Below are 22,097 nucleotides of genomic sequence, written 5' to 3'. Positions count from 1 at the left end.
CCTTGTTAACGGTAGGCAAGCAAGCACTCTATCACTAACTATACCCCCAGTCTTATCAATATTCTGTAAACATACTTCAGTGCACACTACCAACTTTCTATGAACTATTTGGCTCTTACTATGAAAGACATGTTTCTAACCATTAGCTATGCTTTTTTTATTACAACATTTCCAAATGTAAGATGAACATTTGTATTTTATAGAACTCAATAAAAATGATTATCCAAGAAAATAAATTTCATGAGTTATATTTTTTGCGATTTATGTTCAGCATTCAGTATTTGGGTTGAGAATGAAGTGCCATTTCAACTCATCAAATTCCCAGGTCTCCCATATCACAAGATGAGATTAAATATCTATTTATATCATATATATATATATATATATATATATATATATATATATATATAAATGTATATGTATCTATATATGTATGTCAGATATATAGATAGATACGCATACTATATCTATCTATCTATCTATCTATCTATATATATATATATATATGTATCATAAAATTTCCTTGTAAAATGGCAGATCTATTCACTGGAATGGTTACTTTTAGGATACGAAGCTCAAAGCATGTTTGACTGAATAATAAGAACATTTTTTGACAACCAGACTTGACATGGATAACTGTTCAGCGATTCATCTCCTTCAGTTCTCCATCGTTTCCCTCTAAGTGGTTACTCCCTGTGGATCTATACAACAAGCATTGCAGAGGGTCACAGAAGTATTTTTAAGCACTCCGATTTCATAGTGTATGCTTGATGGACAGAATAAAATGTATTCCTTCAGCTGTTCCAGAATGAGGGCAGGGGGTAAGATAACAGGAGAAGCAAAGGCAAGACAGAATTAGATCTCAATAAATGCTACAAACTTAGAGTACTTTTACCTCTAATTCTTTTCCTTACCTACAACTGTTAGTTTCATTAAAATACTCTTTTTTTCCTCCTTAATTTCTAACCAGCCGTTAAAGGGGTAGGTTTTCACATAATGTCATAAATTTACACACGCATACACACAAATCCAAGCTGAGCCTTTGATGCTGTGGAAGAGAACTTAAACATTTTAAAACGTCAAACTAAATTTACATTAACTGAGGTATGGCTAAAAAATAAAAATAAAATAAAAATAGTGCAGTGAATAGAAAATTGCAAAAGAAATCCACGTTACAAATAAGCTCTAAACACATTTATAATTCATAAACAGTATTAAAATGATTGCTTATGTCATATTAGTTAAAATAATAAAAGTAAGAAAATATGAACAATGCAGAGGTAATTTGAAAAAACAAAAATAAAAGTTAATAAAATATTTTATCTGCATCAAAATATTCTTTGGAAACCAAAAATAAAAAATGTATCATGTATGTTCTTTCAGGTTGAGCTGTAAAAGTCAGAAAAATACATAGTCCAGGCTATTTGACTTTCTGAAAATGTGGAATTCTAAATATCCCCTAAGTATAAAGCAAAAGGCTTTCTGAACGGAAGTGCTGTGCTCCTCCTACAAGTACAAAGAATTCCAGTTCCATTCCTATCAAAAAAAACGTTTTTGCTTCAAACTGAAACAAATGACCTGACTTTTCATACAGAGTGAGTCCAGCCGAAGCTGTGACTGAAGATTTTTCTCCAGAGCTCCAAAGACACCTGTAGAATCTCCTGAGGGAAAAGAATGCTTTCTGGCAAGGCCTAGATCAGAGTTATCCAAAGCGAAACTTGAGTCTGTATTTCACTGTATTGGGACTTTTGCGAGGTGTAGAGAGTGGAACCTTTGGCTTGACAGGGGTAGGTGGCTTTTTCTTTTCAGGAACAGTAACAGTGAAAGAAAGTTCCGGCTGCTCAGACTGCTTGAATCTTGGTAGAAAGTGGGTGGAGATGTGTTGGGGTTTGACCCGAGGACTGCAACCCCGTTTAGCTTTCCCTCGTTTATTCAGGGCCACGTACCACTCCCGCCCTGTCCTTTCAGTTCTGTGGGTTGCTGAAGCATAGGTATTATAGCTGTTTTCTTGAAATCGCTCCCTGAACTTGCAGTCATCTGTAAATTTGGCCTAAATGGGGGAAAAAGAGAAAATTTAACTTGTAATATTTTCAGCATGTAATGAAATATGATGTCTCAGACCAAAAAAGAAAACCCAAGAATTCTATTGATTCCTCGCTCTCCTACTTTATTCCCTTTTATAAAAACATATTTGCTTCTTTGTAAGTTGCTTTAAAATTCCTGCTTTTATTTATATATTTCTTCTTTATTCATCTTTGTAACTATGATTTCTGTTCACAATGTACTTGGTGACACAATGTTAATATATGTATTCTAATGATAATTTGAACTCCTCATTTAAACATTAAGAACTCCTAATACATTAAAACATTGTTACTATTTAAATAAAACTTTGACATTTATAGTTGATTTTTTTTAAATCATATAGATAAAAATCTGTAGATAGGATTTTCCCCCCTCTAGGTCACCAAGAAAATAAATAGAACTATACTACTAAGAAACAATTGCCTAGTGAAACATAAATTTGTGTTTGGAGAAATGGGGTCAAACTGTTCCTTTGAAACAAGCATCCACTTTCAATGTTATCAGTGTAATTCATGCTGCTGAGAGAGGAGTAGCATATGGCCCTATTAATATTGCATGTGTTAAGAGATCTTTTGGAAAAATATAGCTTTAAACATGTGATACAAGAGAGTGTAGAAAGAAAAACATACTGGAGTCAGTATTAACATCTTAGCCATATCTTACACACACACACACACACACACACACACACACACACACACACACTGACCTTGAAATGTTCACACAATAGTGGAAAAGCAAACAGACAGACATCATCATGGTGCAGCTTAATAAGTGGAATTATGAGTAGAAAGTCTTCAGAGGTTACAATGACAACTTAGAGGAAAGGCATCTAAGAGGGCAGAGGTGAAGGGAAGAGGGCAGAAAGTCTTCCTGAAAAGCTGACATTTGAGCCGATGTCACGGAGGCAGGTGAAATGAGAAAGAATTTCCCGGGAGCAGGAACAGTATGTTCAAGGGTCAGCGTCACAGTTTGAATACCTATTAAGCAGTTTGGTGTGACTTCCGTGTGGGAGGCATGAGGGAAAAAACAACAGACAAGGCTGACAAAGTAGACCAATACCAGACCAGAAAGGGCCTGGTTTGCTGAACTAGGGTTGGAAGGAGTATGGTAGGGGAAAGAGTGTGAGCGTAGGGCCAGACATGCTACCAAATACCAATTCTGCCACTGGAGCTCTTAGCTTTAGGTCCCTTGTCCGCAAGCCTTACCCCACAGGGTTACTGTGAAAATAGAAATATTTTAGTAGGAAAGGGATCTTTACCTTTCATCAAACTCAAGAGTCCATAACCTTCAAGGAATTAAGAGTGTGTCTACCAGTCTAAATTCCTACATTTTATGGTTCATGGAGCTCCATGGCATAGAATACTGGGGTTAGAAATACCAAATATTTTGTCCCCCATATATAAAAACACTAAAAGCCGTGCATTTCTATTTCAGGCAAGATGTTCTATGCTGGAATAAAAGTGTCCTTTGCTCTTGCTTTTTCTAGTAATGTCAAACTTTGCAATGTAGATCATAACACCATAACCCAAAAGTCCGGATAATGCAAAGCAATTTACTAGACACACTGTTGAAGTACCCATGGACTTTTGGACTTGTACCGACAATTACAGAAGACAACCTGGATCAGAGCATTTACAACAGCACATTTATCTTATGTACAATACTTCACCAGAGTTATTTACATTTAAGTGCAATACAGCTCCTTATTTCGGGGCTATGAAGCTATATACCTAGGTCTTCCCCAAGTCTTCTGGTCGATGTCCTGGATTTGATCTCCAGCAGGCTAGGAGCAGGTGTGTTAAAAGAACCACCTCAACGTGTGGCATTTCTCTCTTTCTGCCTTACAACACACTAGCCTATGCCTAGGCCAAGAGTGCAATGATGATGTCACTTTAGAAATCATAGTTATTGTTCTCATTTTTTATTTAAAAGATCTTCTTACAAGTTAAATATATGTATCTGTCTATAGCTGCTGCTTAGCTCTTAAAATGTCTCTTCCATTTAATTAGATAATCTTAAAGTTTTATTTTAAAATAAAAATTGTAGCCATCTGGAATATTTCTGGCTCCATAATAGGATAAGCATTTTAGAAAGGCAAAGAGCATTTCATTAAAAAGAGAACAAGGGCTGGGCCCATGGCTTAGTGGTTAAAGGGACGGAGGTGGAGAGTTTTTCTTAAAAGATAGCTGTATAACTTTTTTGAATATGTATAGATAATGCATTATATTATGTACTATGTATATATACAACATTATAACTTGACCTGACTTTTAGCTCTGTTTTATAAAAATAACAGTAATTGCTTTATCCAATGTTGACAGATTTTTAAAGGTATTACATTATTTAACCTTGTTTATCCTTTTGTTAAAGAAAATGTAATTTTTCAGTTAATGTGGCTGATGGTCACACACACACACACACACATACACACACACACACCATCACATATTTTCAAAAAATGTCAATTCCATCTTAAAGTGTCTCAGAATAGTGAAAAATTTAGCTACCCCACCCATTAAAATTGCTCTATCTAAAAAATATTCTCCTTTTTTCCTCAAGATTGTTATTTTTAAGTTCTTTCTTAGAAGGAGCCTTTTTAGGAGGTGGCTGGTCAGACTATCAATTTTTCAAGGGTTATCTAATTGTCCCACAGAGTAGAGATATATTCAGAGTGCTAAGGACCCACACACTCACAGCCCCTCAGGCACCCCAAAGCCTACATGAAAACAAGAGTAAAGCAGTCAGACTGTTTTGGCTTTCTTAATTGGCTTCTAATTTAATGTTTTGTCTGAAAAAGTCTTCCAGCTCTGACAGAACAGAACCATTTGAGAAAACTACTTCAGCTATTTTTTTTTCCACCAGGAGATCTAGTTTCTTCTTGAAGGATTGACTGTTCTTGTCAGCATTTGCAGTCTTGCTCCAATAAGGTGACTCTCAGCAGTACATCTTTGCATGTAATGTCATACCGGGAGCATCTTTATTGCAAAGAGTCACCAAGAAGCATAGGTATTAGGTGTAAGTATTAAAATATATACATTTACCACTAGATAATTTTGCATAATAAAATTTCCAGGCTACTTCTCATATTTAAATTGTCCTTTGACTTTTATAAATTTCTTTAATAAACCATACACTTTAAAATAATAGAGATGCATTATTTCCATAGAAAAATAAGGATGGCATATAGACTTTTTCTGTAGTTAAGATGTAAAGTAGGGAGGTGATCAAATTTCAAATAAGCTACTGAAACCACAACTCCCATCATTTCACTGCCCTACTACCATCGGCCACTACAACAGAAACAATCATTAGAATGTTTGTTTAAAAAAAAACTAGCTTTATTTCAAATATAATTTGAATAAGTTTTAATAATAAATATAATAGATATTTATTGACTATGTAACACCTAAGCACTATGGTGGTTTCTATCTTTATAGAGGTATGGTCCTTCCCAGGTTCTTTGATGATTTAAATGATCTGTATTTTGTCTTTAATTTTTCCTTCATCTCTCAAATTACCTTCAACAAGCCATGCTTATAAAATTAAAACAAAATGTTGAAATCAATGAATTTTAGGTAGTTTCCTATACTCCAAATTATCAAAACAAATAAAACTTAAATACATTAAACTATGTTTCCTGGAATAACCAAATTACTTCAAGGTAGGGAAGCACACTGCTAAGGGAAACAAGAACTTTTTCATCAGAAGATACTGTCTTTTCCTTTTTTTTTTTTTTTTTCTTTTTTCTTTTGGTGCTACTGGGGATTGACCAGGGGTGCTCTACCTACATCTCCAGCCCTTTCTTATTTTTACTTTGACACAGGATCACACTGTTGTTAAAGCTGGCCTCAAACTTGTGATCCTCTGGCCTCCACCTCTGGGATTACAGTCATGTACCACTGTGTCCAAACTAAGAATCACTTTCTTGATTCTACTTATCTCTTCACAGTGAAGAACATATTTTAAACAATTAATGTTTTTTAAAAGTTCAAATACATTTTAAAGAAAGCAAAATTTAAGATTACCTAGGATATTTCAGAAAACAACTAGTTCTACAAAATTGGAATTAAACAGAGAATCAATTAATCCAAGTAGAAAATCTCTCTAAAACAACATTGTTTTTAAAAAAAAACTCCCTAAAGCCTTAACATAGTTTTGTTCCTTAGTAAATACCATGTTCTATAATGATTGAGAATTTTACAATGAATGAAATGAGGCTCTGCAAATGCCAATTCTTATTTATGTGCAACTATAGAAGTAAACAGGAAGTACATGAAAGTGATCTGGAGATAGGAGTGAATTTGCATTAATGCCTGTATAAATCATAGACTGTGAAGTTTTCTATTTCACTATTTTTTTCTTTTGATTTGCCTCTTTCTCTTGAAAGAACTTATAAAATGAAGAAATAATCAGCTAAATCTAAATAATTAAAGTGTTATGAACTAACATCATTCACCAATTCAAATGTTATTATAGAGTGCAATAAAAATGATCATTGTTCTCTAAGCAAAGTTTTCTTGCAGCATGCATTACTAGTTCTGGTTTTTATATTTACATTCATTGCTCCTTGATTTCTATCCCTAACCCCACCAATGAGGTTGCTCTGAACAGGTACCCAAAGCCCACTCCATTTTGTATGGTTTTGCTCTGAGGGTTTTGCACCCTCAGGGCTGCTTTTTACTCTTTACCACCTAAGCCCCACATGGGTCAGTTGTAGCCATATCCTACCATGATATCTCCAGAGCATGGCCATAATTCCTGCTTGACATTAGACATCTACCCATTCTATATCTCAGTTCTTCCTATTAGACAGCCAAAGAAATATAGACCTGGTTTTAATAACAACCAACATAGTAATACAATGAGGAATACCAACCACAGGATCTTTCTTCTGAACTTCATGAATTACTAAAATTATTAAAGAATCCAGTTCAAAATGCAGATCCTATGAGTTATCTCCAGAGACTATGTTTTAGTAAGTGTGAGGTGAGAGCCTGGGCTTTTATGGTCAACCAGCATCCCAGCTGATTTTGATGCAGGTGAGGTAAGGACCACATCAAGAGAAACATGGTAGAAGATGGGACCTTTCTTTCTGATGTCTTTAATAGCTCTATAAAACCCGGGCTATTGAAGGCTACTGTGTGTCTCACGGCTTACCTATATTACTTACCTCTTCTAATAATTCATGACTATTAAAATACTATTATGTGATTGTCAATCAGAGAAAACAGTTCACTTAAAGTCCACATTTATCCAGTGCCAGATTGGGCCTGTGAATTAGGTTTCATCTTTTAATTCCTAGACTAAACCTCTTTCTATAACACTATTCAAACCAAGGTTGTCACCCCAGCTTTTATGGGATCTTATTGGCTCTGAAGTTGTTTCATGTTAAAACAATGATAAATAACAAGTGCCATTTCCCAAACCATCAGAGAAATGTAACACCATCCCTTGCTTTAGGCAAACTTCCTCAGTAAAGTAGGCTCTCTCGACAGACTTACACAGGGCAAATTTAAAGGAAGCGAAGATATATATACACATACACACATATGTGTATATATGTATATACCCACATTTAGTTGTAGATGGACACAATATCTTTATTTTTTTAGTTTATTTATTTTATGTGTTGCTGAGGGTCGAACCCAGTGCCTCATGCATGTGAGACAAGTGTTCTATCACTGAGCTACAACCCCAGCCCATAGGCAAAGGTCTTGATAAAGCTCATGGTCTTGACTGGAAGAGAGAAGCTTATTAGGTTATTTTTTTAAGGATGAAGATAAGTATTGCTCAAGCCTCCATTTCCCCTTCCAGTGAATGTGCCCAACTTTAGGGGCTGCTGACTCCTCCTCACTCTGCCCCCAGCACAGGAAGTCCAGCCCAGATTCTCATCCTAGCAAGCCAGCTGGCACCCTCTGAAACCAGGAAAGGAGGATGTTCTAGTCCTTGCTCAGGGCTGATCAAGCATACATTCCATGCCTGTTTCGTAAACTCTGCAATTAGCTTTCCTTCCAAACATGATCCCCTAAAACCCTACGAAACAAAAATAATTCCAACACATGCTTCTCTCTGGATCTTTAAAATAAGCTGACATGTTTTCCCCCAATAGACAGTGAGCTATCACACATAATTTACGAAAATGCTAAAGAATACATAATAACCACCTTTCATAGGATTTCATTTTGGCAGGGGCCGGGGGCAGGGGAGAAAAGATGGACACTAAGAATTACAAGATTATGACCCTAGGAAATCCTCACCTTTTAAAAGCAGAAACTTGGGAATTTGCTTTCAAATTAGGTTCCTTGGAAAAAGGAAAACTCAGTAGATAGATAAGGATTCACTGTATGCACAAAAAGTCTAGATACAAGGGGAATAACTTCCATGACAAATAGGACTGGGGTCTTCTCTAAATAACTGACCTCAAAATCCGAAAGAAAGAGACTGAAGATCGTCCACCAGCTGCCAGGAAGATCCGTTTAAACTTTTAAGCCCTGAACACTTGTCCAGCACTACTCTCAGCCTTCTATATGTATTATCTCATTTCACTTAATCATCCCATAGATTGCTACTGTAATTTTCCTACCATTATTGGTTGATAAAGCCAACAATAGAAAGAATAAGCACAAGGACACAGTAAGAGTGGAGCAGGGTTCAGCCTTGGTGATCTAACCACATTCTCAGAAGAATCTAGAAAGACTCTCTAAGGGGTCTTTCGGTAAATATCCCAAACCTGAGGGAGAGCAGAAACAGAGAATGACACTCAGACTCAGAAAGTGCCTCAGCATAGGAAAGTGTTGAGAAAAAGAGCAGAGGCCACAGCGATGGCTCTGACTAACACTCATGGCTGTCTGGGAAGCAATTATCTCCTCCTACTCGCCATGACTCCTGACGCATTTTGACAAGGTGAAGACCATACACCTTCATCCTGTAAAGAATGCTGAAAAAACCTGCATGGTAGGAATTTGACTGTGTTGTATATTTAGAGTAAACCAAAAGTTTTAAGGAAAGTTAGATGTAAATGAGAGACTCGAAAGAACAGCGAGCCCAGCGTATTTACAACAACTAAAGTTCAAATGAAATTTCTCTTACAGAATTTAAAAACTCAGCATAAAAATGAAATCCGCATCCATGTTGCCTAAATTTACTCACTCTGGGCTATTTCAATTGGACATCTTTGGGTCCACTGATGATAGATGAAGCACTTACTAAAAGATTTCTGTGGACAAAACTGATCTTTTCTGTTTTGAAAGTTCAAACTGAGAGGGTTCCCCTAAGCCACACATCATCACATTGGATAACCGACATTTGTAAAAGTCTCTGATATGTTCTGTGGCAGACACATCTCTTCCTCTCTGGAAGAGAGATGTAAAGGGGGCAGGGATGGAGGGGAATCAGTACAATAAAAGTGTTTGGAATCAGAAAGAGAGAGAGCTAGAAGGAAATGTGCAACTTTACATATCCAAAATTATTCACTTGTTTAGGTATTTCAAAAATACTATAAATATTCCAAGGATATGCCATAGTATTCATTTGTTATAGGTTATGTGAAAATTTTATTAAGCCATGCACTTACTAATCCTTGTAAATACATTAAAACAATGCAATTGCTTCCAAAATGCCATGTCTTATTTCAAGCTAACTTTTATATTCCAAGCACTACAGTGTTTTAAAAAGAGACAGAACTTTGTAAAAGGATATAATTCTGGTTCAATAACTTGTTAACTGTGTGACCTTAGGAAAATAATTTAACATCTCAGGTTCTTTCCTCACCTCATTATCTAATGAGATAATGTGAGTGAAAGAGCTTTTACAGGACTCTGAAAGTCCATTATCCCTCCTGGTAACTAATTTTTAATACTCTGATTGTTACTATAAAAACCAAGTTGAAAACCTACAACTATCCATGAATATTTCCCAGTGCAGTGGGGTACTACTTTCCCCAGGATTAAATGAATATTTTACATTTCTACACTTATTCTCTACATTTACTTTGTGGGTAGAAATTTAAAGGTAACTCTTAAAATACTTCTGCACAATTATTAGTTTAAAGTAACTCACAAATTATACTTCTGATCCTAAAAGTATGAGTTGTTGGCCTTTAGAATGATGGTGTGATTTTATAAAAATCAAAACTCCATCAAATAATCATATTTAAGTTATGAAAACAATTTTTAAAACATGTTTACCTAGAAGCTGAAAACAGGAAAGCTGGGCATAAAAGTGATAATTGCTAGGATTAATGCTATTTCTGAATTCAACTTCTTTAAAAATAAATCACTTTATAATTTAATTAGGTTTCCATATAGAGAAAAAGTGCTAATAAAAGCTCAGATAAGAGAAAGTGGGATTGAACAATTGGTTTTAAAAGAATCCACATAATCACAGGGCTTAATTTTTTTTATCTACAATTCAGCTCAAAGTCATCAGAATGACTTTTATATCAAAGAGCTTCAGTGAGTGACAAGAGCAAGACTTGCTTTGTACTGTTTAAAAGTCATTATTCCATGAAATAACTTTAGCCTGCCAAGATGAAAAAGAATAACAGATGCTGTTTTTGCATTATCTGCATTATTTCCACCAGTCATCCTTAGACATTTGGGTCAAATTTCTAGAAATTTGTTACTTGCATTTGACAGAGGAATCATGTATCCTAACCTCTCAGTTTGACCTTTCTAATTGGCATCCATTTATAATACTTTGCTTTCTGTGGCAATTATTCTTAAGCTGGTCCAAGTTGAATCTATTTTTTGCATGTATAAATGTGCATAAATCAGAATATTTTCAAAGTTAAAATTTTCATGCATAACCAACAAACCAATGAGAGAAAATTTCCTTATGTACATCATATATTATTCTGATGCTTAGATTTTGAAGGTGTTTCAATCTTTTACAACCTTAAAGTAGTCTGGGGAAAAGTTACTCTGTCCTGAGGCATTTAATTATTATTTTCAAAATCTGTATGTGGATTTTTAAAAATCAAATGTTTTTTTAATAAAATGAAATGTTTGTCTTTTTCCACAGTAATGCAGAATTTTGTCCCTTAAAATACATAAATAAAAAATCAAAGATTTTTAATTGCTCCATCAGAACAATTATTTTATGAATACTATATTATAGCTTGCTAGAGCATAATAATGAGTTCAGAATATAAAATAGGCAAATAATTTTATAATTCTTGCAATTAATTATTAAAAGTTTAAAACAAAGGGGTTTTCTATGTATCTTAATAAACTGAGATTCTAGTAGTTTATTATATTTATACTACTTTTATTTTATTACATATACTAATAGGTAGTGTTTATTCAACACAATAATACCAATATACAAACACTGTTCTAAGTACTTCATATGTATTATCTCATTTAATCCTGAAGTGACTATAGAAATTGCTCCAACTCTAGAGAATCCTTCAAAATTATTAACAAATCACCTTTATCTAAAGGAAAGAAAAATTATAAAGGTCTTACACATTTAACAAAGTGCAACTCTCAAAAGTCCACATAAAATAAAAATAATAAATAGTAACTTTCAATTAGCTGCATTCAACTAAAAGTTCCATACACTTTGAAAATAGGAAAGGTAATATTTCAACAATTCATTTATTAAGAATTAAAAAGAATATGAGCTAAAGAACTAATTTCAAAGAATAATTTTTTAATTATTTAATGTGAAGAAAGTTAGTATACCACAGAGAAAACATAAATCATTTTTAAGTGCCATGTGTACATAGTAATATAAATAAACAGAATCAGAGTGGGAAAGCTAAGCTACATGTATTTTATTACCTTTAAAATGTTTTAATATTTCCCATGTGAAGGGTGTTTTAATAACAAAGCAAAAAAATAAATAATTTATAAATTGATGCCAAACCTTGTAAGTGATGTGAAGCAATTTTTAAAGTGCAAAATTAGTCTTTATAGCATTAAGAAGTCATTATATTTGATGTGACAAAATACAGGGGAAAAACTCCTCAAATTCATCAAATAAAAAATTTTCATGGTAGTTTAAAGACTTCTTATTACCGGCTTCTTCCCTTCCTACTTGTTAATGTGAAAATATGTTATGCTACTTAGATTCGATTTTTTAACATTGTAAATAGTTTTTAAAATTAAACAAGAAATTCATTTACTGAACATACACCATCTCCACAAACATGAAAATTTTAAATGTTGTGCAGTATTGTAATACTGCTCCACATTTGGGCCCTTCTAAGAAATAAAAGATGGCAACAACTTTGAAAAAGTTATTTCCAAATACATTCACCTTGAAAACTTTTTATAGACTCTAATACCTTTTCAAGTCAAAAAAATAGTAAATGCTTAGAGACCCACATAGAATTATCTTGGTTTTATGTACGTATAATTTTACCAAAAACAAATTCTCTAAGCAAGGCATTTGTCTTTTCTACCAATTTGGAAGATCAATTGATTCTTTGTTACAAATGTAAAATCTCCATAACACCTTGAACAAGTATAAAGTGGTTCTACTTACACTTGCATGGAGTTTTCCTTTTTTTGACATCGCTAAAAATTTGTTGCTGAAAACTCCTCGTATTCCTACAATCCCCTGAGACACAGCAAATATTTCCAAAATACCTAGGATGACAGAAATCCCAAAATAAAACACAGACTCTTCTATATATCATTGCGAAGAATTAAATTTCTACATAGATTCTTGCCATTCTTTATTACTGTTGTTAAAAAAAAGAATTTAGTATTTAACATTCTTATTTTTGTGACATTCACTTTGTTGAAAAAAACAGCTAGTTTATGATTATCATGCACCAATAAAAATATGGAAAAAACAGCTATCATTCAAGTATTCGTTTAAATAGTTAATTTCGAGATTCAAAAAATCTGATTTTGCATCATCAGTAATCCTTTTTTTTTTTAATGAAAACTGCTTTTAGTAAACTATGTTTGGCAATAGAATCTTTTCAGGTTCTAAAAGAATCAGAAAGGCACGTTTGGTAAATATTTTAAAAAATAATTCCCATCCATTATTTTTCCATCAAAGATAATATGCTATTTTTAACATTAAAGTCATAAAAATTGCTCTCAAAATTAATATAAACCGTTGGAAAGCCTGAAAAACAATATTTATAAAAAATAAATCCTTCTTCTCTGATCATCACAATTTGAGTGTAAATAAATATATACAGTATTCAATTATTTAGCAAGTAGCTCATTTAAAGACTACACATAACAAGATACTGAAAACGTTATGAATAACATTGGCTTAACACATGTTTTATGGACTATGTTTTTAAACATCTTGTACTTGAATCATTTCCTGAAAAAAATTAATGAGATATTTTATTACATTATTATTTATATTTTGTATTTCATATCTAGCGTTATCAAGTCAATGTCACTCTCTCTGCTACAATACTTTCTAAGTCCACACTCACTGAGTCAAAAGAATTGCTCATCACAGTTCACAGAGTATTTTAAAAAGATGAAACCTATAATCTGCCTGTTTATCATAAACTCACATATAATGTATTACAGAGGTGAGAAAAACATAATGTTTTTTATTGGTTACCTACATCAAATTGCAGAGAAACAAAAAAGACTGAAATGATGTAGTCCCCTAGAGCTAGAAAAACATCTATCCTAGAGAAGAACAAAGGAAAAGAAAAAAAAAGAATGAAGCAAGGAAGAAGAGAGGAAACAACAGCTCAACACTCCAGTCTGTACTGTTCCAAGCATACATATTTATTTAGGATAACCATAAAACTCTGCTCAGTAGAAAAGTTTACCTGATTTCTTGCAATAGCAGTCTTTCTCTGGAGTACTTGAAGTACATGTAAAATTATGGAATTTACAAGAAGGAAAATAAGCACATTCATATGAAAAAAATTTATTGAGCAAATACATTGCACATTGGAAGCTGAGCACCTCTAACTGTAACAAATACTGCTGCTTATTTATTCAATTTGGTTTCTTTAAAATATTTGATTAGAAAGCTCATCAGGAAAAGGGAATACCTGAAAAACTATTTTTGTTATAAACATTTTTAGACCAAAGGAAATAAAACACAGCTCAGAAAAACTGAAGCTGCTGATGTATTAGTGTTTCTTTTAATATATACAAATAGAAAAACACAAAACTGTTTTGAAGGAAGTACTTTTGCTTTTAGAAAGAAACCATTAAAGAAACTTTTTTCCCATACATTCTTTCCTTCAAAATGTTCTCATCTATTTATAATAGATTTTTCTATAAAAACTATTGGACTGAATGAACTACATACTCAAAGGTTTAGAAACATTGTCAATTTATTGAATAGTAGCAAAGCACTGAAAATGCTTGATAAAAGTAAATACACTACGTGGATAGCAGTATACATAAATATATACACTGCTTTAGTAAACATGTAGTGCAAAAGTAGTATTTTTAACTTTACAGAGTTAAATTACAGAGATGCAATATGTTTTAATAATATTATTACTAAAATGTAACTGAAACACATCATATAAAGTTTTATTTCTATCAGAATTACAGAATGATATTAAAAAACATCATTAATGCATTAGTTATTGTTGGGGACCTGCTTGTGAGTACTATGTTCAAATAAAACAAGAAAGGGAAAACATGAGAAATCAAATATGTAGGGTGATAAATACAACAAGAGACAATTTGGAGTTGCTAGAGAAAGAGACTTGATTGTGTTTCTCCCAATTTACTCAATGTTTTGGAGTGTTAGATGTTCTTGATTCCATTCTCTGTGACATTACCTGGTTTGTTAAATGCAAACTGATTGTATATTAATAACAAATGTATGTTAGTATTAAAGATAAAATTTTCAGTACAATATGAGTTTGAAGCCTAACTTTAAAGATGTTGAGATAAAAGAACTTTATAAATATTTACTGAATAAAAATACTACTGCTTTGCCTAAGTAAACTATTGCTTTCTGACAGCTAGTATACTCTATTATTTAAGAAAGACCCATTTTGACTCATTTAACTTGTATCTCAACACAGAATACATTCTGTATGCATGTTATGCACATTTTGCAATGCAATGAATTTTAAATATGGGGAAGATAAAACAATATTTGTGAAATTTATTATTTTATTACATACTGCACAGTTTATTTTCTTACAAAATGAGGTGTTACATAAGAATGGAAAGATTTTATGATTTTAAGAAAATTATATTTAGGGGTGAGGGCTGTGGCTCAATGGTAGAGAGCTTACCTCATATGTGTGAGGCACTGGGTTCAATCCTCAGCACCACATAAAAATAAATAAATAAAATAAAGATATTGTCTCCATCTACAACTAAAATAATATTTTTAAAAAAGAAAATTAGGGGCTGGGGATGTGGCTCAAGTGGTAGCGCGCTCGCCTGGCATGTGTGCGGCCCAGGTTCGATCCTCAGCACCACATACCAACAAAGATGTTGTGTCCGCCGAAAACTAAAAAAAAAATAAATATTAAAAAAAAAAATTCTCTCTCTCTCTCCCCTCTCTCACTCTCTCTAAAAAAAATAAATAAAAATAAAATTATATTTTCACCTTCACATATACCATTCTATTCAATATAATGAAGAAGAAAGGAAAGAGAAAAGATGAAATTAGATGAAAGAATTGTTTTTCAAACAGGCAACTTCGGTTTTGACCTTTTAAATTTCAGTGTAATTAAGGACTAATGTTGGGGACATGTTAAGATTATAATTTCCACATTAATGTCAGCAGTGGGTTTACAATGCCCTATTTTCTTGAATACTGGAACAAATTCTATAGGCATCACATACACCTTAAATTCTTGCTCCCCTACCCAAGAGGTCACAGGCCTATTTTATCTATTTTACTATGCCAAATCTCAGTAACTTACTAAAGAATTCTACATATTTTATAGCCATCTGCATTAAATCACATGTAGGTAAATCCCAGGAAATATTTCTCTAACATTGACCTTTTTTTAAAAAATATTTCAGTGATTTCCAGACCCTTGTCATTGGGAGTTTGTGATCATAAATTTGATGGAAACTTATGGATGCCAAAACTTTATCCTTACACAAAATTGTGGGAAAGAAAGCTTGTGTCACAGATCATAGATAGTCAATTCTGCTACATTGAATTGTCTTCTTTGACCACTGTCTACCTCTCTTTTTCTTTTGATAGAACTCCGTTTGTGCTCATGGAGGGACACATGTTTTAGTACTCACTCTTCTGTTATTGTAGCCCACTCCTATGGTGTGGGGAGATGCTCAATATAAATTATCTCAATTAAAGTACTAGTAGATGGTGTGTTATTTTATATTTTTGTACTATGATGTTCCTATTTAAGTATATTAAAAGAAGAGGGCAATGCTTAAAAGAAGGAGGTAGTCTCTCTTGGTAGAATTTCACGGTTGACATCCAGGTTGAAGGAAGCAAGAATTTCTTGGTATCTCAGGTGATGCTCACAGTTTAATCCACTTACCTACAGGGATAGTTATTCCTAAAGAAGTAAGTTTACTTCAATAAGAAAACACCTACATAGGTTTTTAAACTTAGTCCTCTATAGATTTTTTAATATATATTGAGCAGATACAAGTATTAGAGTTGATGAATAAATATAGAAAAACTTAGGTATCTCAACCCACGTATTCAGAAGCTTTCAACAATCCATCAGAAAATTCCCAAGGAAAAATATTTAAAACTGAAGTTTCTCTACTTGTATCCTTACAGCAACAGATATTTTGTGCAAAGTTATCAATGTGAATCTTGAAATATTCAATTTAGTAGTCTTTATTGATTAAATTTGTAACAAAATCTCTATTTGAGTTTTTCTGCACAGATAATATAGATTCTGGTTTATCTAGGCTTGACTGACCCTCTAGTTTGTATGACTCTACATAACACCAAAATTGATAGTAAATTCAGATTTTTTAAAAAGTCAGTAAAATTGAGGGTTCAATTAGTCAAAATATGTTATTATAATTTTCATATTTTATGTGATTGCTTTGGTTTTGTGTGGCTCCAGCCTTAAACTTTTCCTTTCTGTATTGATTTCTTATTCTTCAGTGACCTAAGAGAAGTTGACAGAAGCACTGTATTAAAACTAAATTTGAAAACACATAAATTAAAGCAAACCTTGTGTTTCTGTGTAATGGTTGCATCTTATCATTTGTCTTGTCTTTCTTCATCTTTTCCCATTATTTCCTTATAATGTTTCTATACAGTAAGTTTGATTCCACTTCCTGTCTTCAAAACTTGGAATTTTCATCTTAGAAGAGAAACTAAGACTGTATTAATTGATACACCTAAAGAAATTATGTTTCAAAATCTATGACCACAGAGTGTTTCTGATAGTTAAACTAGGAAATATTTACAATTTGCAAAAGTATTCATTATCAAATGAAAATTGTGAAACATATGTTCCATCTAACAAATCTTATTATATTTAAAAGAATCAGTTAAATGAAGTTTCATGTTAAAACTTTGTCTTTTTTATGAAGTAATTGGTTTATAGCAAAAAAGAATATGTTTTTCTGTCACTGCCAACTCACAGACAATAGAATTAGATGATAAAGAAAAGTGATGTACCCCATATGCCCTTGACTCAGTTTAGTCTCTCTTATGAGACTTAGACAAATGTTTCTTCCTATGTTCTAAACAATAGTTCAGGACCAACCACCTGAGTTTACATAAATATCAGGAAACCACCAAGTGCCTACCTTCAAAGAGGTAAATGATCAACAGCAGTTAGCAAGATGCTGTTTCTCTTTCACAGCTATGTAAGGGCAGAGACCCACTTTAAATTTCCAAATTACCTGCCATTCTACAAAACATGAGACATCTTATATACATTCTTAGTTGAACAATGGTAGCAAATTTTACAAAGTAGGATTAACATTCCTGTCATGACAAAGCAGCCAATCACTAGGACATGAATGTATAAGTTGTGCTTTTCTCTGTGAGAAGAATCTATGGAAGGCTAAACAAAACAATAATAACAAAACTGCACATAAGTAACCAAAATATCCTGCTTAGTGAGGTAGGCATACTATATTGGGCACATAAATGAATGAATAAGTGAATGAAACTAAGTCATATGAAGGATATAGATTAAAACTGTGAAAGACTGTTTAAAACTGGCATAAATTAGGAATTGTTATCTAAAGTTTTATTTAGGCACTGTTTAGCAAACATTCCTGCTCTTTTGTAGGTAACTTTTGACATGGATTTTAAAATGAATTATACCTTGGAAACTACAGGTAGTGGTAATTTCTTACCTTTGTTGATCTGTTCTCATTTCCCTTCCCACAACTTTCCTCTACTAGCAAGGCCTAAACTGCAAAAGATCATTGACTCCTGTCTTGTCTCTGAGGAGAATAGGGTGATTATCTAGGGAATGAATATTACTCTCAGAGATCCCTAGCACACCAAAATCCACCCTAGACACATTTTTTTAAGCTCCCTGGCTCCCATTTATTGCTTACTGCCTACTAATTTAGGGGGTGGGGAGGTCTTCCCTTGAGCACACAAAGATTATCCTGTTGATGCTGATTTTCTAGATAACCTGAAAGAAGAATGGAATACAAAAAGTTTTCCTGTTTAAAAAAATAAATAAATAAGAGGAGGGAAGATTTCTGGAAGTGGAGAATAAGCTCTGATGTCTGATGAAACAGTCAAATTGGACCAAATGAGAAAGATAAATAAAAATACTAAAACAGGTATAACTCTGGCTGCCCCTGAAATTTCAGAAAATTTGCTCTTCACCCCAACAGACGGTGCCCTTTATCACCAAAAGTGGAAGTTATTTGATCAGAGTAAAATGATCTCTAAAATATGAACATAGGCTCCTCTGAGAAGCGTGCTGGATTCCCTGGGGTGTGTGGGTAGAGCCCTCTGGACTAGGTGCTCCAGACATCTCACCACGTGCGCTGCAGTCAGCTGGAGTCCACCCCAAAAGATTAAAGAGGCTCAGGAGTCAAGCGTGGAACCGCTCCTGTCCTGGAGTAAACCTCCAGGTTTTACACCGGGCCCTCTAAAACCCACCGGAGGAGGCTTTTCAACCAGCCACCCGCTGATGTGTGCGCTTCCAATCCTGCTACACAGGCCCCTGCCAGATTGTCAGCCCGGTAGAGAAGCTTGCGCTCCTCCACAGCCTGAGGAGTCTACTGGCCTGTGGGGTCGTAGGTCTGAGGCAGAACAAGTCAGATACACCTGAGAGTAACCGACTGACTCCAGGTGACTAGGCAGCGCTATCTCTGGTCACTTTTCAGCTCTTCCTGCATATCTCAGAGGCCACGGTAATGGATTTATCTGCTGGACAAACCCCTTCTGGAAAAGCGATTGGAACCAACCATGGAAAAGCCTCACAGAGGATTGCTCTAATCCACCCCCCTACCCCGCACAGCCCCAAATCACCTCTTCTCTCAGTTGCCTAGAAGCAGGGAGGGGAATACGTGGAGTGGCTGTGATGGTCTGGAAACTCAGATGAAGTGGAAGGGAAGAATAGATAAGAAAGAAGGAAGAAAGAGAATGCTAATGAAAAAAACTCATAAAGAAAATTAAAAACTTGATTTAAAAAAAAAAATCCTGCACAATTCGTACCCACAACAAATGGAACCTCTCTGTTTCTTTTAAAATACTTTCCCCTAATTGTCCTTCAAGACCAAGGATGTCCGCACTTCTAAAGAGATATTGTCATGGTCCCAAGACACGAAACTGTTAAACATCACTGGAGTTAATACTTGCAATGTCCATCACATCTCCCTCTCCAAACGTGTCCAGTTTTCCAGATAGCCGCCTTCTTCAGGCAAAATCTCTGCCCTCCCCCTGCCTCTTTCCATATATATTTCTATGCACATATACAGGTACCTATGTATATACATATGTGCAATATAAACATATACTATATTAATTCGGGATTTATGGTTATGGTTGGAGAAGGGAAGTATTTGAGATTTTATTCCTGTAAAAAAAAAAATTAACTTCAGCTATGTACAGGGAAAAGGAATGCACTTTGATACTTAATGAAAAATACCAACATAGTTCATAAGCAGAAAGTAAAGAGAAATTGAACACGGAAAAGTAAGAAATTTGGGGGGATTTTATGAAGGCATGGCCGGAGGATCATCTTGGGGGCCCAGCATCCTGGAAACAAGGTGCCTGTCTGGGCACCCGTCTCTGGGTAACCTTCACCTCAGGAATCGCCATTCCTCATGCCCAGCCCAGGAGAGGAGTGCGTATGAATGTGCCTTGTAGATGCACGTACACCCAACCCGCCCGGCTGTTCTCAGGATCAGCTGCGTACCAGGAGATGGGGCTCCAGAAGGTGCTCCTTTGGCCCAAAGAATACTGGCTGTCCCTCTGGAACCTCCCATAGCCTGCCTAGGACATGTGCTGTAGGCGATCAAGCAACTTACTTAACATATTGGCTTCGTGGGAGCCATTGACTTTGCCATCCGGGTAGATCTGCAGATGAAAACCAATGCCCACTCTGCAGTAGAGACTGCCAGTCCGGCGCCCTGAGGGGCTCCACTGGAAACTGCTCTGCTCCAAGCCGCTTCCTTGGTTGCCCAGAGAAGCCGCCGGGGAGGAAGAAGAGGCAGGAAAAGACCTGGAAGACGTCGTGCCACTAGTGCTCTGGCGGCTGCCGGAGTCTCCCGGGTTCCTATCAGTGGCAGCGGGTCCGGACTGCCCTTTGGGGGCAAGATGCTTCTCCCCGTGAGCCCAAGCGCTGAGGATCAGGTGGCTGAGGAAGAGGAGGAAGAGGAAGGACAAGCTCATTCTTCCAGTCGCGGGGGTCCTAAGTGCATCTTGTTGGGTTGCTCCTGGGCTCTGTAGCCCCCGCGCGGCTGCGTGCCTCTGGCGCTGCCCCCCTCGCCGCACGGGGTGGACATAGCCTCGGGGAAGAGAGAGGGAGTGGGAGAGAGAGAGAGGCCACCGGAGCGGATCTCGGCGCTGGCACCGGGATATTTATAACGCCAGTGATCTCACTGCTCTGTGCACGCCTGCGAAGCTTCCCCTCACCCGCCGCTTTGTGTACTCACTGGCCGGTGCGGGGAGGGAGCCTAGCCGTCCCGGGGGCGGGGGGTTGAAGGAGGGAGGAGATGGGAGAGAGCGAGTGGGAGGAGAAGCCGGGCTGAGAGAAGCTGCACCCCGGACGCTGGGTGCGCCCACACCAGGGCCGAGAACCCCAGCAGTTCTCACACGCCTCACAGCCCCCCCACCCCCGCAACTGGGGCCAACGCCGCGCAGGATTCAGCTCCGCGCCAGCAGTTGAGTCCTTCAGGGACACGACGGGAGCCAAGGGTCGAAACGTGGAAAAGGGTTTTCGTCCTCTTCCACGTCTCTAGCGCACTCGGGTCCCAGCAAGACACTCTTGCCTACCCGCAACCCGAATTTCAGGTTTCTCGCCTTTGCCTAGCAGACCCCAATAGATTGTCCCTCCCCCGGGGACCCTTCGGACAGCTTCAAGTGATTTCCGCGGGAACCCAACAGGGATTCGCAGCACAACTTGGAAAGGCTTTTGGTGTGGCGCGGTTGGGAGAAAATGCTGGTTACTGATTCATTAAAGAGCTAAGGAATGGGTTGATTCAGCATTTGAAAAGCCACCCTGGATCATTAAGCTAGGACTTGAGTTGCTTTGCGGTTACAAACTCTAGATCGCAGCTGAACATTATGATTAATTTGTTTTTACTTCTGGGACTGTGTTCTGATGGGTAGTTGTGCTGTTACACACGCGCGCGAGGGCGAGCCCTCAGACCCAGGGTAGGGGTATTGGATTTGGGCACCAACACAAGTGACTGGCTGCCCAGTTGTCCTCTCTCGCCCCAAGATCCCCTTGGCAGGAAGGATTAACTAAAGGCTCGCTTCAGCTTACTCAGAGCTGCCATTGACTGAAGGACCGACCCCAATGAATGATTAATGACGCGCGCGCTGGATTTCAACCTCAGGAAACCTGAGAACAGGGAATTTCCCTGTACCGCAATGCCCTGACTTTTATTTATCTGAGAAATATACCTGACTTGCATTCTTGGAATATTTCTGTCTGAAAATATATCTGA

General features: G+C 36.0%; 1 protein-coding gene across 1 annotated transcript; it reads right to left on the bottom strand.

Moving 5' to 3' along the window:
* Positions 1-1,190: 1,190 nt before the first annotated feature.
* FGF5 (fibroblast growth factor 5) lies at positions 1,191-21,043 on the bottom strand. Its single transcript, XM_081304838.1, has 3 exons — positions 20,454-21,043; positions 12,580-12,683; positions 1,191-2,050 (listed from the first exon to the last, which is right to left on the bottom strand). Exons 1-3 carry the CDS (start codon positions 20,815-20,817, stop codon positions 1,703-1,705), a joined length of 816 nt encoding a protein of 271 aa, XP_081160964.1. The 5' UTR covers positions 20,818-21,043; the 3' UTR covers positions 1,191-1,702.
* Between the last annotated feature and the right edge of the window lie 1,054 nt (positions 21,044-22,097).

This window comes from Spermophilus citellus, assembly GCF_964194105.1.
Source record: "Spermophilus citellus genome assembly, chromosome: 8".
Classification (NCBI taxonomy): Eukaryota; Metazoa; Chordata; class Mammalia; order Rodentia; family Sciuridae; genus Spermophilus; species Spermophilus citellus.
Note: the sequence above shows the minus strand (reverse complement) of the source record. Positions and strands in the feature narration are given on the sequence as shown.